Raw genomic sequence first — 23027 nt, 5'->3', positions numbered from 1 at the left:
CCAGACGATCACCGCACCGCCGCGCACCTCGCGGCACTGTTCTTTTGTCTCCACGAGGGCGTCCTAAAAATACCAGTTGATCAGACCACAGGCCTATAAATAATGCCTTTGACTGCTGCATGCACGCACAGCAGCGGGTTTATAAAATGTGCGTGTTGAGATGATGTTGTCTCTTTAGGAAAATGGCTTCATCTTGTGTCTGGATTTGACCTTATTGTCGGTTATTGTCAAGACGAGCCTATCCGCTCAGTATTCCTGTGGGGACTTGTAGTAGTTGCTGCTATAGTTTTTTTTCCACAGCATCCCCATATGGTATATTTGGCTATTACTGTCTGCTAGTTGTTTTTTATTAAAGGGGTTTGCACTCAGTTCTGGTGTTATCTGTAAGAGCTGCCCACCTTTCCTCCAGGTAACCTGATGTCACCCAGGATTTTCTAAACTATCATAGCCAGACTAGACAGACTGCTACTGTGCATTTCCATGTTGTTGCCCCAGTATGAGCTGCCATGCTGTTGGATGGGGCAGGTGCATGTTTTCTTATAATAATGAGCCATAAAGTCTGCCCCTCTCACAATACATTACCATAATCTCTTAGAGTTATACCCCGGTGCTGTGTAACATTATTTACCTTCTTGCACTGGGAAAGTAGAATGAACATGTTTTCTGTGTACTCTCCATGACACTGATAGTGGATTTGAATAGGCCATAGTTGTGGAGAAGTAGGGTTATTTTTGGAACAGTTCACCAATATTAGCCTGGGTAGAGAGTCTCAGCTGCCGAGCCAGGGTTGTTTTCCTGTGTGCGGGGTGCAGAGACAGCCTCTGTGCTCCCTGCGAGTACTGCTGCAGAGTGATGCAGTGGAACAGTGGGCTGGCAGCGGATGAGCGCTCCTTTCCACACTTGGTCAAGGTAACCTGAGCGGGGTTGCTACTGGCTGGAAGAGCAGCCTGATGTAATCCTGCTGAAGTGGTGGCACTTGGGCCTTTCGAATGGGTTACAGGAGGGTCAGCAAGGTGAAGATTAGTTCAGTTTTACAGTTATTCCATTAGCGAGATGTAGCACCAGGAATAAAGAGAAGGACTGGGAGATAGCAAACATCTACACACAGTTTACTGGTACCAAATCTTGCATAAAGAGGTCAGCTGTCTAAAACATTGAGTCCTTTTTTGCCACTGACTGAAATGCATCTGTAGCATCAAAGTATCCAGAACTGTCGAGTACTGAAAGCTGCCATCGAATTGTCAGATTAGTAATCTTGTTTCCTTTGATGAGATCAGAGTTCCTGAGTTAAAATCAGAAGTTTGACAATTTTATTTTAGGCTGTAGTCTTCTATGGCTGCATGTGTTTTAGTTCTTAGAGCAGGATATTGAAAAGGTATTATTTGGCAATCAGTCCTGAAAACTTGTGAAGTTTTAATTGATACCCATAAAAATTGGGTTTCTTTGACATGAAAAGATTTGAGATACTTTTTTTTTTTCATCCATCACTAATTTGGGAAATGTTATGCCCACAAGAGAGGGATAGAATTTCCTCCAGAAAGTGCACGCTGCTTTGTTAAGCGCCTTTTATTATAGCGGCTACATGATTACAAACAAGACCAATGCGCACTGACTGCAGGGTTAAACAGTCACTATAATATGAGTACAAGCTGCATCTGGTTCATCATTACACCTGTACTCGTTCTCCATGAATGAACACTGTCATGGGTAATAGTTATCAACACTTCGTTTTCTTGAAACGGTACATAACAAATACAAGTAAAAGAAGCCCACCCAAAGTCAAGACGATCAACAAGATAAGGAGAAAGAATAAACATCAAGTAGCCTCTATGGTCAGTTTTTTGGAGGCCGAATTTAGCCATACATGCATCAGGACCATCTACTTTTTTTCATTATTGTTATGATTATCATACTTATTACTCACATGGAAAGCATAACACTAGACACAAGTATCAAAGCCAGGATGTGTTTCAGAAATGCTAAGAGCAGTGACTCTTTTGCCCTCTTGAAACCTCCTGCCCCCACTTGCCTGTACATTTCCTTGCATGGGTCATGAGAGAGAAGGATTGGGGACTTCAGTGGGATTAGCATGATATCACATAACCGTCCTCACACGTGTCAGTGTCAGTCAGCTAGCACAGCAGTGAGTCAGGGTGATTTCTCCGGTTGAGATTTTGGTTGCAGCCTGGAAGGATTTTCCTCACTGGAGGCTCGGGTGCTTGATTGTCTCCATGCCTCTACCACATTTTCCTAATCCCTCCACAGTAGACTGGAATGACTTTGATCCTCTCAACCATCTTCCTTTGTAGCTCCAACACTCACAAGCCGGCATTTCAAAGATTAATTAAGCGGCCATCATTAGAAAAAGCAACATAAAAGTCTCGCCAATTAGTGTGTGTTCCCTCTGAGGCCAGTGTTGATAAGATTCTGTGTTGTGGAAATCGGGTCATGTAATTTGCTCAATCAGCCAGCGCACTTGGATGTTTGGGATGTAGGACATTTGTCAGGATATATGATTATATTGACTCTTATTTTGAGAAAATACAATACGAAATGTGGCGTCTCTGCGTATACTCCTGAGAATCTGTGTAATTTGACCTGTTGTACAACAAGTGACCTTTTCTGATCTTCAGATTTAATTCACAGTGAGTGCTTTTTGTTCTGCGTCACTGAAACTTGGGGCTTAATGAGATGGTGTGGAGATGACAGCTGAATAGAATGAATTGTCTCATCAGGACCGTGTCCAAAATATTTCAGTAATTGATGTATTGTAGCCACATGCCTGGGTATGACTACACTAGCTTTTAATTAAACCAATTTCTTTGCATTTTAGCTGCACTTTAATTAAGTTTCGGTTGATAAAAAATGGAAAAGTGTGCAGGTTTAGCAGGTAAAGTCGATCTGAAAAGAGAGTTTGAAACCCTTTGTTATGATCTCATATTGAAGGCCCTTTCTGAGGCAGTGGCGAGACCTGAGGAGTCCATTTTCAGCTGTGTAAAGTTATTAAACTCCATCCTTGATGCTTGGCATTAATACATGCACTTTACAGTCTGCAAAATGAATGAGAAAGATGTATTAAGCAGGGATCTGCACTCATCCATAGAGTCTTGGCCAGGGCTCTGCTCACTCGCTCTCACTGCTTCTTAAGCAAGTAGAATACCTCAGCTTTGCATCAGACAGATTTAGTCAGGTTCAGTGTCACACAGGTTGCTTTAAATACAGCTGCGTAAGGCAGGGCAGTATTGAGAGGGAAAAGCATGACACTGAACCTCCTAAAAGAAGGGCTGTTTTTCACAGAAGCACACAGACTGAGCCATTGGTTTTGTGCCCTCCCACAGCTTCATAAATGAAGGTCCTGATGAATGTAATGCAGTATGATATGACAGCAGTGTGTTGTGCCTAATGACTCTGAACTTCTCTCTCTCTGCATCTCTTTGCCTATCTCACTCTTATTCATTGCATGCTACGTAAAGATATATTTCTTGTCCTCCTTCTAAGTGCCGAGCTACACATTAGCTGCATTAGAGATAGAGGAAAGTCGCCTCTATGTTGGGTGACCTTGATGCTGGTAACATTGGAGCTTTATTAACCCTACATGTGTGGTCCAATGCACAAGTGACAGATCACTTTGGCAGACCTGCTCTTGATGGGGAAAGATATTTCATCGTGGAATTACACAGACCATCGGGCAAAGCTCTTTGCTGGGATAACACGTCATATTTATTGTGAGCAGCTTGCCTAAAAAAAATGTAGATAATTACAGTGAAGTAGGCACTAATCATCTAATGCTAAAGACTGCAGTGTTAGTGCTGCAATCATTTTTAAAGCTTTTCTGTTGATGATGTTAGTTTGTGTGGCTGGTACTTTTTCCAGGCATAGTGACTATATCTGCTCATGCAAACTACCTAAACTCATCTTTCTGCTGCGTATTCCTGTGAGGATTAGGAATGAACCAGTCTGATACGCCGGATTAATATCCACACCAATATGGACCTTATTAAGCAGATCATGAATCGGCCATGATGTGACAGACCCACATTAAAAATCATTTCATCAAGGTCAAAATTCAGTTTCTCTGCCATCAGATACAGTCATTCAGTCCCAGTCGGCTGTTGAATCAATTTTTAGTGTCACACCAATGAGTTCCACTCTGTTTGGTATTCAGAGTTTAAATTTGGGAAAAAGACGGCATGGTATCTCCGCAGGTAGTCTGAGTCGAAGCATCAGAATCAATACGAGGAGAAAAAAATCGAGGCGACCTTGGATGAAACTGAAAAGATATGACCACGCTGTTATGTTTTGTCAGTCTGTTTTTTTTTTTCTCCACAGAGGTCTGATAATGCTGCTTTATTTGTGCCCATTTCCATGGAGACGGTTTATACCTTTACCATCATGTGTCTAAACTGGAAAGAACAAAGGATTTCTTGCATCAGATAAATTCTTAAACAAACCCAGAGCAGCACGCTCTGTTGCATTTCTATCCGTTTAGTGACGGATCAGTGTGGCTGCACCCTCTTGTCAACATCTCGGTGTGCCTTTTTGTTACCTGATTCCTTTTTGGCTTGGTTTTTTCAAATGTAGAGATGATCTGTACAATCAGACACATTTAGGGGACAACATTTCCCTGTAAGTGCTCTGTAGATACCTGCTGTATATCCAGAGAGATTTTAGGAAGTCACAAACACTTTGCCTGAGTTGTGATAAACCATCTGCCTTACCAGCGGTGATTCACTTGGCCTAGATTCTCAAGTTTTTAATGGCTTAATCATATCACCCATAATGCCTCTTTGCTTCGAGCCAACCAAGTTTTAAATCCCCATTTATGCTCTCTGGAAATTTACACTTTTCCATTTATAGCCATGAAGATTATTAAACTGCAGAAAACGATAATGCACTCTCCAGGGCTTGATGCATTGCATGCAAAGGACGAGTGCTGCTGGTGTTAGCCGCCTCCTGCCTTGCGTGGAAGCAGTGACACATCGCAGAGATCTTATCGGCAAGTTTAGGCTTCATTCTCTGCGATCAAAGAGTCAATAATCAGCCTCCTGTGTGTAACTGATATTGCATTCCTGAAGGAAAAAGTAGGATTGAAGTGCGTTCGGTCACCTTGTCCTTTATCCTCTGTGACTGTACTGACTAGGCCTGGATTTGATTTCTTCTTTTTTTTTGTTAGTTGCTAAGCAAAGCCAGGAGAATACAATGACCATGGTGAAGAATGCTGTTTTTAGCCTCGGTCATGGGGAATTGCTCCACATTAGCCACTCTGCAGCCTCCAGAGAAGGCTAAAGGGTTATGAAAGTGTAACGTACAGCACATGGGGGAGAAAAGCTCTTTCTCCTCCAGCTAATAAATAGACATATTATCCATGTCAGTGTCAGCACAGAGCCAGTCAGTGAGAAGCAAAGGAATTTTAAAGCACAATCACACTGTAATGTAGGTCCTTTTTCTCTACCTTTCTTGTTTCTCTTAATGCTACTTTAAATTATCTTCTATGACTTGTTTTGTTTAGTTGCTGTATAGTACTTTTACATTTGTTTGGTAGGTAGAGAGGTTGAATTAACAATCATCATCTTCTCCCTTATCACCCTCTTGTAGATTATCAAAATTAAACCTTAGTAGAAAGCAGCATAATCAGTTTCTTCGGAGTAATGCGCACTCAAAAATGCTGCAGTGTTCCTCTGATGATGACTTCATAACTCAGGATTCACTCTTCTGTTGCTTCTCTCCTTAAGCTTACCTGTTTTTCTTGCAGGTCTCTCTGTGTTTATGTTGTTAAAAAGGGAACTTGTTTAGTACATATGTGGAACAGAATCAGCGTTCATCAGCTTCCACCTCTTATTTCCCACTAAAGCATTAGAGAAAGTAACTTGTGCGCAGCTCTATAATGGGGATAACAACACTGTTTCTGTTCATACATAAGCATAGAGCCCACAGCTGTAGATGACAGATAAGAGCTTGGAACAGGGCTCTCCCCTGAGATTTCACCCCAATAAATCTCCTTCTCGTAAAATTAAGCATTCTCGCTTTTCTCACCTTCTCTTTGTAATCTATTTTCCTCGCTGATATAGAAGTCCTCGTACAATGTTCATTTTCATGCTTTCCAGAAACAACGTCCGTCAACAAGGCACTGCATTATTTTTAAAAGTCACTTTCTGTACTGGCATTATTTTCTGTGAAGTCAGTGCCATTAACCTTCAAAAACAGCTGTGGAGCCAAGGACTGAGCATCCTATAGTTTGAGCTGTTACAGCAAGTATCAATGACACATGAAATGTATACAATGTATTTGTAGTCTTATTGAACATATTGCTTTACTGGCATTGGAGAGCTGAACTGAGTTAAAACTGAAAAACTCAAATTTGTTTATTATTGAGAAAATTCAGTGGGAACAATATTTAGTATATAGAACAAAAACAAAGAAACCAGCAAAAACCTTTTTTCTTTTTTTTCTTTTTGGCAACTTTGCAGCAGTGGACACAGCACTGACATATCATCAACTCTTAAGTTGAGAACTTGTGAGCAACAGTTGCTTATTTACACATCCAGAAGTTACAGAGCAACATTATCATTCATTTGGAGTTTTGTCTCTAGCCTCGCAAATGTAAAATTAATTATATTTTTAGCTTTTTTTTCTCTGCCAACTCTTGAAGGAAATATCTGGCTCTTTAGCTGCTAAATGCTGAACTGCCTTCACCAGCTTACTGTGTCTGTCTTGTTTTTAATGCTGAGCAGGTGGCGTACAGTGAGGTTTTAGAGATTCTAACTGAAAGCAGCTGCTTGCTGTGGCCAAAAACTACAATTAAGCAATGAGAGTGAACCAATACAGTAAAACAGCACAGCACAGCCAGTTAAACCAGGCTGAAATGGCCAGCCAGGCTGTCTGAAAGGGCCATAAAGCTGTGTTAAGCTGAAGAGAGCTGATGATTCAGGTGATTATTCTCTCTAGATCCATCACCATGAGTGACACGTTTCACAATGTGACTTTCTTTTCAAATTGTGATTTGATACATTTCTAGTATGAGTCTGACTAAAGAGTCTGGTACACTTGAGTACCTTTCCAAACTATCTAACAATTTCACACATATACATACATTTACACTGAATTAAGTATTTAAACCCAAGACTCCATGTTTTTATGGCTGCACCATGGCATCAAATGGAAATATTCTTGTTGTCTTGTGCATCATTTTATATACAGTTTCCCATCAATCAGTCCGACATCTGTGGTATCTTTGGGAGTTTTGTGTTCTCCACTGCACTAGAATATAAAATTAAGCTCTGTTGGTCTAAACAAAGCGTGGCTGCCCGGCATAAGTCAGCACTAACTCATCCATGGAAGGGTCAGTGCTTGTGTGTAATTAGTACTGAATTGTTTTCACTCTTCTTCTTTTTGTTAAGTTTCTGCGTGCATCTTTTGTTCCTTTTCTGAGAAGCCTGGTCAGATTCTGGCTGCTGCCTTTTAATAATAATTTGGTGAAAGTGTTTCTACTGCTAAGGGGGAATGTTCTGTGCCAGCTCGTTTATTTGCGCATTGTCAATGTTGACTGATGTAAGCCTGCAACAGAAAAGTACAGGCTTTTATTGAGCGTCCCTCTCATATGTTTCTCTTCCTTTTACCCCTCTGTTCTCTCTTTTCTCTTTGCCTTTTTGTCTACTGCTCAGTCCACACCATTATGTAAAAAGAAGGACATATATTCTGTGTCATCTGGCTACACATTGTTTTGTCATATGGTCAGAAAATGAAGATTCTGGTGCTCTGCGTTATGCTTTCTGCAGCTATTTTTCTTTACTCCTGTTGTTTTTCTTAGCCAAATGCTATGAGAAGGCTGCAGTTGTGCAGTGTTTCTGATGATGCCTGACGAAATTGGCTGTCAAGAAAATAAACTGCATTGCCACTACTGGAACATCCGTATTTGCATTTTGAAAAATATCTCCAGTTTTTCACTTTGTTAATGATTAGAATCAAATTTATTTATTAGAGTCAACAGCCTTTTGTTTGTGTGAAGCTCTTTGAGTTAGAATGCCTCCATTCACAAAATGAAGGGTAATTAATTGGCTTTTTTTTTTACTGCTTTGGCCTCATCAAATTGAAGATGCAGCACCTTTACGGCTTTAAAAAAAACTTAAATCAGTTTCTCCTGATGGATTTAATTTGCTCAATGCTGTTTTAGATTAACCATCATTGTACATTTGAATGAAACACTAACATCCTATGCTGCTTTTACAGTACTACTTGTGCTTACAAATGTATTGGTTTTCCATCTAACATGTATAGTGTTTCATACCTTCCTGACGCTCCTCTGTAGAAACTCTGGTGCTAAATAAATCAGGATGAAATGCTGAATAGATCTTCCTCAACCTCCCCTTTGAAAGGCAAGAGAAATCAAAGCCAGGTCATTAAAGATGTCTTCCTCTGCTTGTCATTGAGTAGGAAAGGAAATGGTATAGTGATGTTAGCAATGTATAGCAATAATCACTGGTTTCCTCTGGGTATTGATCTGACTCCCTCCCATCTTTCCTGTCCAGGAATAGCATATCGTACCATTATAGAGGTTGGTTAGTCATAGGCTTCAGACTGACTGACTCAGTGCTAATATCTGAAACTCACTTTTTGATCATCCTTTCTTCTTCTATTGCCAAAGTTTGTAGCATAATTACTGAAGTGGATAGAAATACCCAGTTTGCTTGGTGTTTACTGGAATGTCCCACTACGCTAGAGTGCCTGATTATCAAATAATTATAATAATTATAATTATGAATGGCCCCCTGAGACACTGACACAAACTGAACCCCCTCAATTTCAATGAAAACAATCTCATTTTATATTTCTTCCCAAAATTCAATAAAACTCCACTAAACAGTTGTGACTACAACTTTGCCAGACAAAGGGGTTGCTAGATTTGATGTACGGTAAGTTAGTAACAGGCCTACATTAGACACAAATGCCCTCTGTTAAAGCTACTTAAAAATGTATGAGTCTGTTTTCTTTGAATGCCTGAGTTGTTTGCTTCTCCATATGACCCTCTGTGCACTCAGGAAGAAAAACATTTGTGTCATAATGATTAAATTTGCATTGTAGTGCAGCAGCCTCCCTCCTTGCCTAAAGGTTAAACTTGCAAGTTAAAGAAATAGTAACATAATTTGGAAATATTTGCTGTTTATGTGCTTTCTTGTCAAGAGTTAAATGAGACGGACGATATCAGTTGAAGTCTGAAGGTAATAGAGTCTGCTTACCAATTAAAAGCTTGCATCACATTTGTTAATTTTGTACAAAGAACCCAGGCCAGACTGGCTATTTCACCCAGTTTCCAGTTTTTATGCTAAACTAATCTAACCGGCTGCCAGCTTCAGCTTCATATTGAACAGTTATGAAGAAAGTATAGTATACTTCTTAATTTTGCATTTTTTACGGCATTTTGCTATGCTGTATCCAAATATCCATCCTGTTGTCTTCCAAAAACACCATAATGCTACAGTGGCCATTCAAACTGCTCCATAAACCACAGAAATGACCACTTGCTGTATGTAATACGTGTCCTTTTGTTCTGTGTGTTAATCAGAAAACTCTTCCTCCACTCTGGCAGTTGCCCACTACTCAACAACGAGGTCTGTTTGCCTCACAAAGGCTGCTATTCACTCCATAATATTCATCATCACCACTCGCGTATTCATAATTCGTAATCTCCCCCTTGACAATGCTCAATTCAGCCAGTTAGATAACCAGTCTGTGGTTGTCTGAAGGAGTAGTCTGCCCCGACTAGGCATGAAAGGGATTCCACACTGGCTTTGGTTCATGATTGTTACCTGACTGAAAAGTAGACTATATAATTTTCCTCATTTAACCCGAGCTTTGTAACAGATATGACAGCTCAATCTCTGCCACCTTGCTCCTTCACTGAGGTAGCTCGCCCAAATTAACCACCTAACCCAGAATGAACCACTGATTAGCCCACTTGGCAGAAAAAGAGAGAGTGTCTGTAAAAAAGGGGTGCAGATTTAGTGAGACCAAGTGAAGAGCAGAGACACAAAGTGATCTAAACAAGAGAAGATGGAATGGGGGAAAAGTGATACTTCAACTATTCTGCTGTGTGAGCATTGTGGCTCTTTTCTTACATAGTCTTGCCTCGTCCTTCTCTTGGCCAGCGGCCATGGGCGGCTCCAGTGTCACATGTAATCATTGTTATTTTGAAGCCAAGGACGAGCCCCTATTATACTACCTGTGCCTGTTAATGAGGAAACCAGAGTTCTGACATTCACCATTTATCACAAATGTGGAACAGATATTTCCTATTCCCTGCCTGAAGAAAGAGCCCTGATCTCAACTACATCAGACGCAGGTTTGCTTATGTCAGAACAGGTCTCTCTAGTGATGTTTTAGCCATTCTGGCAGTGTGGCTCTAGATATGGCTTGTCCAGACTGAAATAACCTCAACTGATGGTTTACCATTGATGAGACTGACACATGCTGACGTTGGTCTTTTTGCCACCATGAGGTAGACAGTTCTGCTTTTTAGTGATTGCCATGGAATTCACTATAGACATTCATCTTCCCCTTCAGGATGAATTGTAATACAGTTGTCCCTCGCTATAACGCGGTTCACTTTTCCCGGACTCGCTGTTTTGCGGATTTTTTTAGTGTAATTTTGCATGCTTTTTTTACAGTGTACTGTACAGTATGAACGCACATTATGTTCTGCGTCCTAAATTGGCTAAGGGAGAACCGCACATGTGTTCTGTGTCCTGATTAACTAATGGAGTACTGTACAAAATGCGTGTAAAAAGGTGTATGTGTGGTTAGGGGTTTTACGGCCTTAAAACATGTATAATAATTGTAAAACTTACTTTGCGGATTTCGTTTATTGCGGGTTATTTTTAGAACGTATCCCCCGCGATAAACGAGGGACCATTATAATCCCAAGACTTTGATTAAAGGAATACTAGCCATGACATTCCCATCAGCCTCAGCTGTATTTTGTGTTTATGATCACTTTGTATCATTCAGACCATAATTTTGAGCATTGGAGTGGAAAGAAACATAATTATGAGTCAGAGATATAACAAATTTCTGACAGCTACAGTACCCTACACTTTGGTGACAAGAACCACAGCATTGACAAACCAGTGACAACATGACTGCAAAACTATCATTGAAAATCTGACCGAATCATTCAGCTAATTCAACATAGCTAAAGACTGTTTTGTATCTGGTTTCACAGCCCATTTCGGGACATCACCTCTGACTACAAGGCTAGTAGTTGGGGTAATCATATTGGATCAAGTTGGAGTAAAGAAAGCGTTTCCTCTTCTTACTGTTGTGTCGATATTGAGTGAATGCAGAATTTGTGCTAATTATCCGACATTAGGATGCAAACATGCTTAATTAAGATGATTAACATTGTAAATATTGTACCTGCCTTATCAGCATGATAATGCTGTCTTTGTGCTGATGATCATTGCGCTCAAAAAGCACCATTATTGTTAAGTACAACCTCTCAGAGATGCTTATGTGGCATGGCTGCTAACACTATGTCAGCAGTATCTATTAAAGGCTGGAGAAAGTAGTTTGGTAATTATCACGAGGTCCGAATAGCAGCAACAGCCATTGTGTTAGTGCCCAACAACTGAAAGATCTGCCCTTTCTTTTATTGTATCATTCTTAGCATACCCCCTCTTCTCTCCTCTGCCTAGTTCAAGGGCATCATCCATTGGCACTCATGTACACAATGATGACAAATACCTTTTAAGACAGCCCGAGTGAGAGTGAAGGCAGGGGAGCTGAAAGAGAGGAAGAGATAAAAAGAAACCATGAAGAGAAGGTGGGACTGTTCTGCCCAGGGAGGCTGAGAGAGGATTTGGATGAGAGAAAGATGCAGAGATGGTAGCAACAAAACTATAAAGAGAGGAGAGAGAGAGACTCAGCGGTCCATGGTGTGTAAAAGAGGAGCGAGAGTGGAGGTGAAAGAAAGTGAAAAGACATAGGAGGAGTGCTCTGCTCCAACAGGAAGAGGGATCTTTCATATCAACTAAAACACATCTGTGTGCGCAGCTGCCACTGGAATGGAAAGATGCAATGTGGAATTGGGAGTGTTTGTTGATTTGGTGCCGAGATGTGTGCAGACTGTGTACCTTTTTACATCGGGAGGGTGCAGTGAGGTGGCTGCTGCGACAAGCTATACAGCAAATCAGTGTTTGGAAGTTGGAGAAAGCAGGAGGGAGGGAGAAGTGAGAGAAAGAGAAAGGGACAGATAAGAGGAGAGGTGGGTCATGGTTTGCTTTTTACCTCTCAAGACATGCAGGCTGCAGTTGCAGCTAGATTCACATAATCTTCACAGGTGGAATGGTCTGATTTGGTTTTTATTTCAGCTGCATGATTTGATGAGTCAGTATGTACGTCATTGTTGCGCCTCTATATCTGTGCATATCCAGAGATGTTTCTTTCTCTCTGTCTGCATGTGTGTGTTTTACTACTCTGTGTCCGAGTTGTTTGCAGAGCTGGGAACAGGTTTAAAAAAGGGCAGTATGGTCCGGAGTGGCTGGGCGTGGACTTTATACAGGATGGCGACGTGCAGTCAGGGAAGGAGATGATTCTAATTAAGGAAATTGTTGGCTGTTTGAACCTGATTAGGCTCTCTGTCCCACTTAGTGATATAATCGTTCTAATAGGGTCATTTGTTTCATTCACACACTCCGTACATGTGACAATAGAACTTTTTTCCTGCCTGTCTTATTGTCTCCCTCTGTGTCTGCTGGGAGCTTTGTCAGTGTCTCTTCCGTTATTACATTAAATGCATGTCTGTGTCTCCCTGCCTCTCTATTAAACTGGCTAAATAAGAGTTGAACTTCAAAATGACTCGCTGCTGTGAAGATATAAATCCCGCTCTAGTCTCCTGCCTCCTAGGAAATACATGCTTTAGCCAGGCATATTCAGCAAAGGCAACTTTTTATAGAGGTGCATTTGAAAGTACAAATCCTCAGCATCATATCAGTGCAGTAAATCTGCACTGCGGGCCTCAGAAAGTCAGAAAGGGGAACATTTTGTCCACTAAATAATGCCCACTGTATATAGGCATTAATACGCCACTGTTTGCAGCTGGTCCATGACACACAACAAAGGCAAAGTACTTTAGTATTTTATTATTTTATTGTTCTTTATATCTGCATTTGCTCTTCTACCCATGAATTGCTTTTGTGTTCTCAACGGTTAATCCTTTCTTTGTTTCACTTTAATGCTGTTTGCACAGTGACTAAGGGTAAAGTATTCCCCGGATCACACCTGCATTATAGACCACTGGTGACTCAGCAGACATGTTACTGTCTCATGATTGGCTACTTGGTTAAACAAACAAGGTAACTTAAGGCCTTGTCTGAATTCAGCCAGTATAACAGGGTTCCTCCCATGTATAATATTTCATAAAGAACTAGATACATCTGATAAATTCTAATATTTGTCTCTTATTATGCTATAACTGCTAATACAAATCCCCTGTTCTGTTGAGAGCAATGTGTTTTACACCTACTGAAGCAACAACAGCAGCGTGTTTGGAGATAAAATGTAAAGTGTGAAGCTACAGCGAGTGTCAATAAGGGTCAAAACACTAAAACAATTTGCTGTAATCACTGAAGCGGTTGCCAAAAAAGCAAGAATCAGATTATCACTTTAACGGACACATTAGCTTTCTATTCAGCATTATACTACACAGGCGACTCGTGTTACCATAACTTTCTCCACACATCTTCAGGAATGTGATGTGAACTTCAAATTAGGTAAAAGTCTGTTTTTATACCTTCATACAGTAAATGTGTGCTCCGCAAACATCTGACATTATGGTTTAGCTCCTGTAGGTTTGTAATACAAAGTTTTGTATTAAATCTCAGTTGTTTTTCTTTAGTTTTCATCATCTTGCTAAAAAATGCTCATTAAGGTCTTCTACATATATTTCTGCTGGTCCGTCCCAAATCATTGCTACATTATCAATATGAAATTGTTTTAATATGTTAAAGACTATCTACTCTCCTAACTAGAAATGCACAGTTTAAACAGTGATCTGATTACCATCTATTAATTTCCCATAATCACTTATCCCCATCGGGGCAGACTAGAACGTATCCCAGCTGATATTGGGTGAGAGGCAGGTTAGACCCCGGACCATGTTTTTGCTATGATAATCACCAATGATATAATCACCAGCTCATCACAGGGCTGACACATAGAGACAAACAACCATTCACACTACACCTACAGGCAATTTAGAGTCACCAATTAACCCATTAAGCACATGTCTTTAGGCTGTGGGAGAAGGCTAGAATACCAGGGGAGAACCTGCACAGACAGGGAGAACCTGATTAACATTCGCAACTATAATGTGCAAAATTGTTGTTGATTGAGCCCAAAATTTTAAGTAACTCCTACTTGAATGAGCCAAATCTTTGAAGTTGCCCTAAGCTGCTCCAGCTGAGCATGAAGTCAGTCAGAAAGTCATCAAACGCAGCCGGCAAAGACAGCGAATGCATCATCAAGTCTTTCCTTAAGTGTCTGTGACCTTCATTTGAAGTGCTTTGTCTCATCATTTCATTACTGACTTGCACCCTATTTTTTATGGGACTTTATATCTGAGGCGCATACACGTGCACACAGACAAATATCTGTGTGGACACACACACACACACACACACACACACTCGCATACACATAAACACCCCACAGAAATGCTTCAGAGAGAAACTCAGATCACAGGGAGACTCCCTGCTTGTTACGCCTGCCTGGCTGCTGTCTGATAAGCGTTAGCCCTTGAACAGTCATCTCACTGTGAAGGCTGTGAGCAGTACAGGATTTATCTGTATCACTGCTAGTTCTGGGCCAACCTGCTCAACAGCGACCTGATTTCTGTTACAGAGGCTTTCAAACTCAGAAAATCACTTATGTTGCCAACATAAACAACATTTGGGATCACTTTTCTGTGCAATTATTGGTATATTATACACAGGGATTAGCCAAGTGGACTGTAATTAAAATATTCAGAACATTTTGTTCCATTTCAAGCATTTAAAACTTCTTACTGAACTTTAACTACAAACATTTAAACACAAATATGTTTTTAAGTGTAGTACGAGTAGAAAATATCTGTGGCAATCATACTACTCATGAAGAACACTGATGAGGTAAAAGCTATCCGTGCAAATTAATTACCCTTGTTAAATCAATCAGAGAGGCAGATGGAGATAATGAGAAGCAAATGAATCTAAAAAAAAGGGTTGTAAATAATGGGCTCAGTGATGACTCCAAATCAAGAAGGTGGGGTCTCTTATATTTTGTGTATTCAGTCAACTGTATGTAACTCATTTGTAGAAAATATTGACAATATATTGCCTGGGCTGGCCGCTGGCATAAATGGTCTACATGCTTTAGTATTTAACCTTGCTCTTATTGATCAGACAGGTCCTCTGGTTAATATCAGCTAAAGAACCACATATTTCCCACAGGAGTTGGTGGAGATCAAAAACAGAGCTGAATATTGGACTTGTATTCTCCAGGTGGCCAGATATGAGTATAAATGAATGCTAATATTGCTCAGCATCTGCTGGATGTGTAAACAAGAAACTTAAGATATGATAATATGTCGTGTTGTGGTTGTCTCTGCTGGTCACAAAATGGTCAAAAACATCAGTTATTATAGATTTGAATGTAGATATTTTTCAAATAGATAAAATAACAAAATGAACCTGACTGTGTTATTAATGGTGACCATGAAAAGTCCTGATGACCCTGCAGCTAAATGGTCTAATGCTCTGCTGAGCTGGCCGTGGTCTCAGGTGTGCGGCTTCCCCATGGAGCCTCAAAGGTGATTACGTTTGTATAGTAGAAAAACATTATTACACACACACACACACAAACCAATCCGATTGGCCGAGTCTGTGCAGTGAAAACTTGCTGGCTGATGTATGAATTACTGCTCATGTTTAACCAAGTAACAAACACAGAAATGCATGCAAACCATCTGAACACATGCTCAATATTGGGACTCATAAATTGAAGCATTGTGGTAGTGTTCAAACCAATCTGCTGGCTGCTCAAAGAGTGTGTGAGTGTGCTGTGTGTGTTGCCCTCAGCGATGAATACAGGACTCATTAGAATTGCTGTCATGTCGCAGCACTGCCTGCAGCATTTCATCTAAAGCACAGTTGGAGCGGACAGTCAGATTTCAGTAACTGGGAGTACCACTCAAGATTAAAAAGTCAAAAATACGCTTGTTTGCTGTTCAGCCTGTTGCCATGTTTGAAAATATTCTTCTGAAGGGAAGAGCAGTGTGGAACCAGATTAAGTTGTCACAACCTCTTTGTAAGTACAGAAGATGGATCCTTTTTAAACATTAATGCTACCTCTGAGTCAAGTTCTGTTTGCAGGTACAAGTTTGTAACTCCAACATGTTTTGATTTATCCTGGCAGTTGACTCATACTTAGATTTACTGGGTAAAGCTTTTGTTTTGTTAGCATCCTCTCCGTGTCTCTGATTGCTATGATCTCTTTTTTTTAACTTAATTTAATTCATACAGAACTTTTTTAGGTGAGAACCATGGTGCTTTTCCACAGAGCACATAGGGAACAAAAAGAGCAAGGATGAAATAATAATTGAAATATTTGAAAATAAAGGACTGTTCATATATGATCATAAAGAGAATATTGAAATGACAGATACAGAAGCAGTAATACAAAAATGGTAAAATTTTACCTTTTTAAAAAATCTGGATAAAAGCAACACCTGAGTGTCAAATACAATGCACAACAAATCTATAAAAGTTGGTTTTGAAGCTGCTTTTTGAACCTTATATTGGACAGTAGCAGCTCTTTTTGTAACAAAAGTGGAGAGAGAGAAGGGTGATGACATGCAGCAAAGGACCACAGGTACACCACATTGACATGTATCACCATAAACTTTATTAAAAACATGGACATGAAGCTCAGAGTGTGGTGGCTCTGGCCATTTGTTATCTTGGCTGTCCTGCCACTGTCTCCTTTCATAATTCAAAAACGGGCAAAGATGTGGAGCGTGGGTGGAGCTGAGGCGGGCTGAATGACACCTGGGTGCTCAAACAAGCCACCTGTAACAGTACCCACCTGTCAATCAAATCGGACATGCTTGCAGTTATGCATAAGTTTAATCTAACTTTAATGGCTGAATTTTTATAAAAAGTCACCATCAGTACAGTTGTCAGGGACGAGAACGTTAGCTACAGAGACAAAAAACGTTTTTTGAACCAGGCTGTAAACATGTTTATTTCTGATGTGAAGTTGGACATTTTAATATGGGGGCTTATGGAGGTTGACTTGTTCTATAGCCAGCCTCAAGTGGCCATTCAAGAATGTGTGCTGGGCTGGGCTAAAAGGTACTGCAGAGTTGGGTATTAATTTAATGTTTGTTCCTCACTGCAAGTGAACTCTTTCAATTACAATTTGCTCTATTGTTCATGTTAAAATATTGATTAGTATGGGTTTAACAACAGGGACCACGCTAGCAGAATGTAAGGGGTTGAAAATAGCCTAGACTTAGTTTGTGCTGTGTTGCTTGTGTTGTTTGTTGGTGCAACATTTCTTGCAGTGGGATCACACCAGCTGTGACGGCCATCAACATGTTGACATTTCGACCGCGAGTACTCAATATTACACGGGTACTATGTAGTCAGGGGTCAGACTACATCCATCTTGGCTTTGATTTTTTTTTTCACAACTACACTACACACATGAATGTTCTGCTATCATGTTGACAAAAAGTGTCTACAGATGGACATACTAAAAAAAAAATCCAAAGTACTGAATGTCTCTGTGGTAGTTCCTGCTACAGGACCACATTTTGTCATGTTGACACATGCACACACTCACAAGGTGAAAACAATACCAACCCAACAAATATATTCTCTGAAGAAGACCATCAAGCTTGTTTTTGGGAAGCCCCACTGTGAATCCCTCGCTCTCCCTCTCTGTCACTGCTCTGTTCCACGAAGTAGAAGCACACACTGAGCAGTAGCACAGTGATAGTTTTATGTGACAGGTGTTTATTAGATCCACACAACATGCAGTGATACTGTGTGATTTATAGTGTCATGCTAGCAGTGGTGATATCATTATTAAATTTACAGCCTGTCGTAGCCTTGACCTTCCTGAGTGCGTATGTGTTGCATTCACTTTTGAGGAAACCATGTAAGAGTAAACCAGTTCCAGGATGTACATGAACTTCATGTGTAAGATGATATGTCTCTTTCCTACTTTGGTCTTGTTTGTTTCCACTCATAGAGGTCTAATATTTTCGAATGCTTTCAAAGCATAAAAATAAACGGGTAGTACAGTTTGGATGAAAGTTGTGATACTAAACGTGCCTGTGTGTGATTTCTGGAAAGTGCCCCACTTCCTGCCTCCTCTGACTCTCCATGCCTCAGTGATCACAAGGCTGGAGTGGGACGGGCATTCTCTCCAGGCTGTTGTCATTATTATACAGGGCCCAGGAAGTGATTTTCACAAACTGTCCTCTGACAGTTGAGCGGGTTTCTGAGGTTACACTGGTTACAGAATCACTTGGTCCTGTTTAAACTGTTGGCACTGATGCCTCTCCAAAGTACATATCAGTAGGAATATGAGACTGCACAGGATCAGTGACAGATTAACGAGGTGTCAGAATGAAGACAAGTTCATTTGAGCTTGGTCACACAAAAACTGCAGTTGTTTTAAAAATGCTAATTTTTCCATGGTGTCATACTGTTCACCTCTGAATAAATATGTGCTGTGCATTATTTTGCTCCAGACTGCTGCATTAAGGGCGACGGTGTTATAATGTGACATTACAGTGTGGCTACAGAAGAGCTATTTTTGGTGTGCTGTTGACTTCAGGAATGGAGACAAGGTAACACTACACAGGAGCTGTATCCACTGTACTGCCTGTATATTCACAGTCAAAAGTTTTACATACTGTGCTTTGACCCTTGAAGAGTGGTCTTTTGTTATTTAAGGCTTTTTCGTGTGTATTCCTGAGACTCAGGACACATCAGAACATTGAAAAATAGCCACACTTGAGTTGATTGAGGTTTGTGTGTGTGCGCGTTCAGAGAGCGTGGACAATGTGTGGCCTCTGCTCTCAACAGGGCAGGATTACTTCTGTCAGTCTCGTGTTGTGAAGCAAAGCAGCATGACATTTAAAGCTGCCCCGTCGTGAAGGACGATGTTTGGCTGTGTTTCTGTCTGAGTGATGGGGCATCAGGGGTAAGAGTGTCGGAGGGGGGTTTGACGAAAATGTTAAAAATGTCATCGGTCCTTACACTGTTTCACTTTGAAAAGGTGACTCTCTCTTTCTCTTCCCATGTCTCTTTCTTCCTCTCTCAGATAAGTTGTTTGGAAAGCGGCTGCTGCAGGCTGGGAGACACATCATGTCTCATAAGTCTTGGATGAAAACGGTGCCCACAGAGAACTGTGATGTCCTCATGACATTTGCAGGTCAGGCACTCACTCATACACACACACACACACACACACTCCTCTGTGTTTATATTTCTATACTTCTGAGGACCCTTAATGACATAATATACACCCCTAACTGTATCCATTACAACAAGATGCCTGTTTCAAAGCTTACCCTCAACTAATTCTAGGTCCTTTAGTCAAAAAATGAAAGTAAATGTCCCTGCATCCAAACTAATACAGATATGGGAAATTGCTTGTTCTGTCAAACTAACAGTTCAAAACATAAAGCTATTAAGTATGCTACCATATGAGAGATTAGATTAGATTATCCTCACATTTGAGAACCTGGAACCAGCAGATATTTGGCATTTTTGCCTAAAGGTTTACTTCATTATCAATTATAGAAAATAATCGGCATATAACTGCTAACTGTTTCAACTCTACTAAACTTTTAACACTAAGCTCTTTAAAGAACTGACCTGAAGTTGTCTAAATATTGGTCCTCACATATATAGAAGTGTAATAACACACACACGCACGCACACACACACACATGCACACACAGATACATTTGCATAATACAATTTAAAACAAATGTTCCATATGAAACACTCTTTTATTTGAATGCTGAAACCCCACAAAGTGTAAAATGTAATCTTACTACATAATTTTATTCTGAACTTGTTAGCTGTAAATGTGTCTCCTCGTGCTCCAGGCAAGGAAGAAAGCATTGCTCTTTTGTTCCTTTAATTTCTCCTATTTCAATTTATTTTACATCCCAACCTACCACTGAGTTGGAGAGAGTGTTCTCTTTTCTCTGCAACAGTAAGAATCAGTACAGTTGTATACTGTGGATAATAGCTGAGGATCATGACTACCATGCTGATGATGTTACCTCACTTAACTTTCTTATGAAGCCATAGCCTGAACCGGCTGAGAAAGCAGAGAAGAGTCACTCTCAAGTGTTTTAGTACGACGTTTAACCTCCAGCTGCTGCTCAGGAATAAATAGTACACCGTGGGAGTACTCGACAGCTCCCGAGTAGAGTGATGCGTGGGTCTGGTTGAAAATGTATTTTTGTTTCCCATTTCCTGCTACAGACACTACAGATGACCACACGTTGCTATGGCTACTAAACCACATCCGGCTGGGAATCCCAGAGCTCATCATCCAAATCCGACATCACAAGCACACACGAGTCTACGCATTCTTCGTCACTGCAACATATGAAAAGTAAGGATTCTTCACAAAGGCCGTCTGATGTTAGCAACACATCAGTGCAGGAGAGTATTTAGTCACTCATTCCTGGCTTTGCTTTACCTACCCTCACCTCATTCAGTAACATGTTATATCTTGTTTGTTTAATCCATACAAAAACTCTAGTTTATGCTATAATTTATGCTAAGCCAACCATCTATTGACTGTACTGTTATATGTAGTAATAATGATATGAGAGTAGTATATCAAACCTCACCCTGTGATGAACTCACCAGTACTCCAAGTTACACTCCGCTTCTTGCCCAATGTCAGCTAGGATGGGCTCCAACCACCTGCGACCCTGATCAGAATAGGAATAGCATGGAAGCAAACAAACTTATTCATTATTCATATATATGTATGGTGACAATATTCCAACCTTGTTGTACTGTACATTGAATCTGAAGACATCCCAGTGTGTTGAATCTGAAGACATCCCAGTGTGTGAATTTTTGCTTTGCTGTCACAACCTGCTGCAGGTACAGTGGTGCTGTTACTGCTGTTTTAACTGTAGCTGCGTGAATTAATCACCCTGACAGAAAACAGGCAAGAAGCTACATCAGTAACTTTCTTTAACAGAGACAGCAAATGAGCAGCAGCCAAATGAATAATACAGAGTATATCACTGCTTCCTCTAGTAGTTTGAGGTCCAGCTACTACTGGAGTTGGGATGTTAAAGACAAAAATATCTGTGCTGTTCTGTGCTGGTTTAAATATGATATTATTTTTAGCTGCAGCTGTAGTAGGCACCACAGTTTAGCTCATGCATAGTGAATCATTAGTGAAACTGCCATGATGCCTGGTGTATCAACACCACTAATTGCTGCAGGTTATTTAAGGTTTTGCAGAAGGTTAGAGTCAGGCTAACCACTATGGATTCACTCTGATTCCATTGCGAGGACATGTATTCTCTTGTATTGAAAAAAAAAATCCCCAGAGGAATCGAAGATGAGCCAGGGGTCATTTTAATCTCAGCACTGACTTTGGTGTATAAATAGTGAGAAATATAATCCAAGGGATGAGAGTGGCACTCGCTGTTCCATACTGTATTTCACCTCTAGACAAATGTTGAGCTCTCTCTGCTGACTGTGCATTCAACAGCGGGTCTCTTGGAGAAAAAAACAAAACAACAACAACCTGAGAGTCTCAACCAAACCTTTTACCCATGAATGGAACAGGAGGAGACAGATGGCCGGAAGGAACGAAAAAAGCAAGACTGATAGGGACAGTTGCAAAGAGAGAAGGAGGGAAGCAGAGAGACAAAGAGAAAAGAACAGAGAGGGTGACGTGATAGGAGGGTGGAGAGAGTGCTTTCTCAAAGTGTGCCAGTGGGTTTCAAATGAGAAGCTCAGGGAAAATGATTGCCATGTGACACGAAGCACGCCTACACACACATACACACACCTGCTGCTACATAGGTTGACCTACATTTCATGTAATGGAAAAAATTACTCAGAAGGTCCTCTAAAACTCACCTTGAATAGTCATTCCCTTCTCATACTAAACAGGTGAGAACTCTCCTTTTTATCCTCCCTTTAGCTATATGAAGTACCAGCTGAGGGCTCCAGGTGTGTTTGCAATCATATGTATGCTTGTTTTATATTATCCTATCAACTGAAATTACATCGCTCTTTCTCCCATGTGTTTGTTTTGAAAGAAAGTGACTGCCAGTTTAGAACTGGGTAAAAACAGCTGGGGTCACAGGTCCGGTGCTGTTGTGTATGTGCTATTTTCAGAAAGGCTCTGTTTATCGATTTGAGAAGAATCATAGCAGAAAGCACAATTTTAGAAGTCATCATACTCGGTGTGATCTACACTAAATGTCCTCCTCCTTCTATTCCTCCTCCAATCGTGGTAGCTGACATGCCATCCATTACTCATTCCTCAGCTCTGACTGGGCAATTTACAGTATGCCATCCAGTTCTGCTGAGTTTCTACATTAGGTCTGATGGATATTTGCTATATTAGCATAAACCTTACGCATAGTCCTCCCTCTCAGCAGTATTCTGCTCTTTTACAAGGTTAGCTTTGTTCACACATTCCCTTGGACTGTGTCTCCAAATTAAGACTCCTTGTATTTGGGGAGGGAGAAAGTGCAAAAGGCGATAAAGTTTTTGATTAAATAAGAAAAGGGTGAATGTCATTAAGATTCCTGGCAGCAGCAGGACCTGCACACCTCTGAAAGGCCTTGCAGTTATTGGCTTAGATTACTAAACAGTTGGTTTAAACAGGCACAGCCTTTCTTTTCTCAGGCAAGGATCTTTTTATTGTGATGCTGCTGCGCACTAAGCAGTATTCAGCAGTGATACAGAAGCTTACACCTCACA

At 40.6% G+C, this 23027-nt stretch overlaps 1 protein-coding gene across 2 annotated transcripts in view; it reads left to right on the top strand.

The window, feature by feature from the left end:
* Positions 1–23027, top strand: part of ano8b (anoctamin 8b) — a 37354-nt gene that overhangs the window by 491 nt on the left and 13836 nt on the right. For both annotated transcript variants that reach the window (XM_019272366.2, XM_019272364.2), the window contains exons 2-3: positions 19366–19476; positions 20544–20676. In XM_019272366.2, coding sequence (XP_019127911.1) covers positions 19366–19476; positions 20544–20676 — 244 coding nt within the window. The remainder of the gene's footprint in view (positions 1–19365; positions 19477–20543; positions 20677–23027) is intronic.

This window comes from Larimichthys crocea, chromosome XVII, assembly GCF_000972845.2.
Source record: "Larimichthys crocea isolate SSNF chromosome XVII, L_crocea_2.0, whole genome shotgun sequence".
NCBI lineage: Eukaryota > Metazoa > Chordata > Actinopteri > Sciaenidae > Larimichthys > Larimichthys crocea.
Note: the sequence above shows the minus strand (reverse complement) of the source record. Positions and strands in the feature narration are given on the sequence as shown.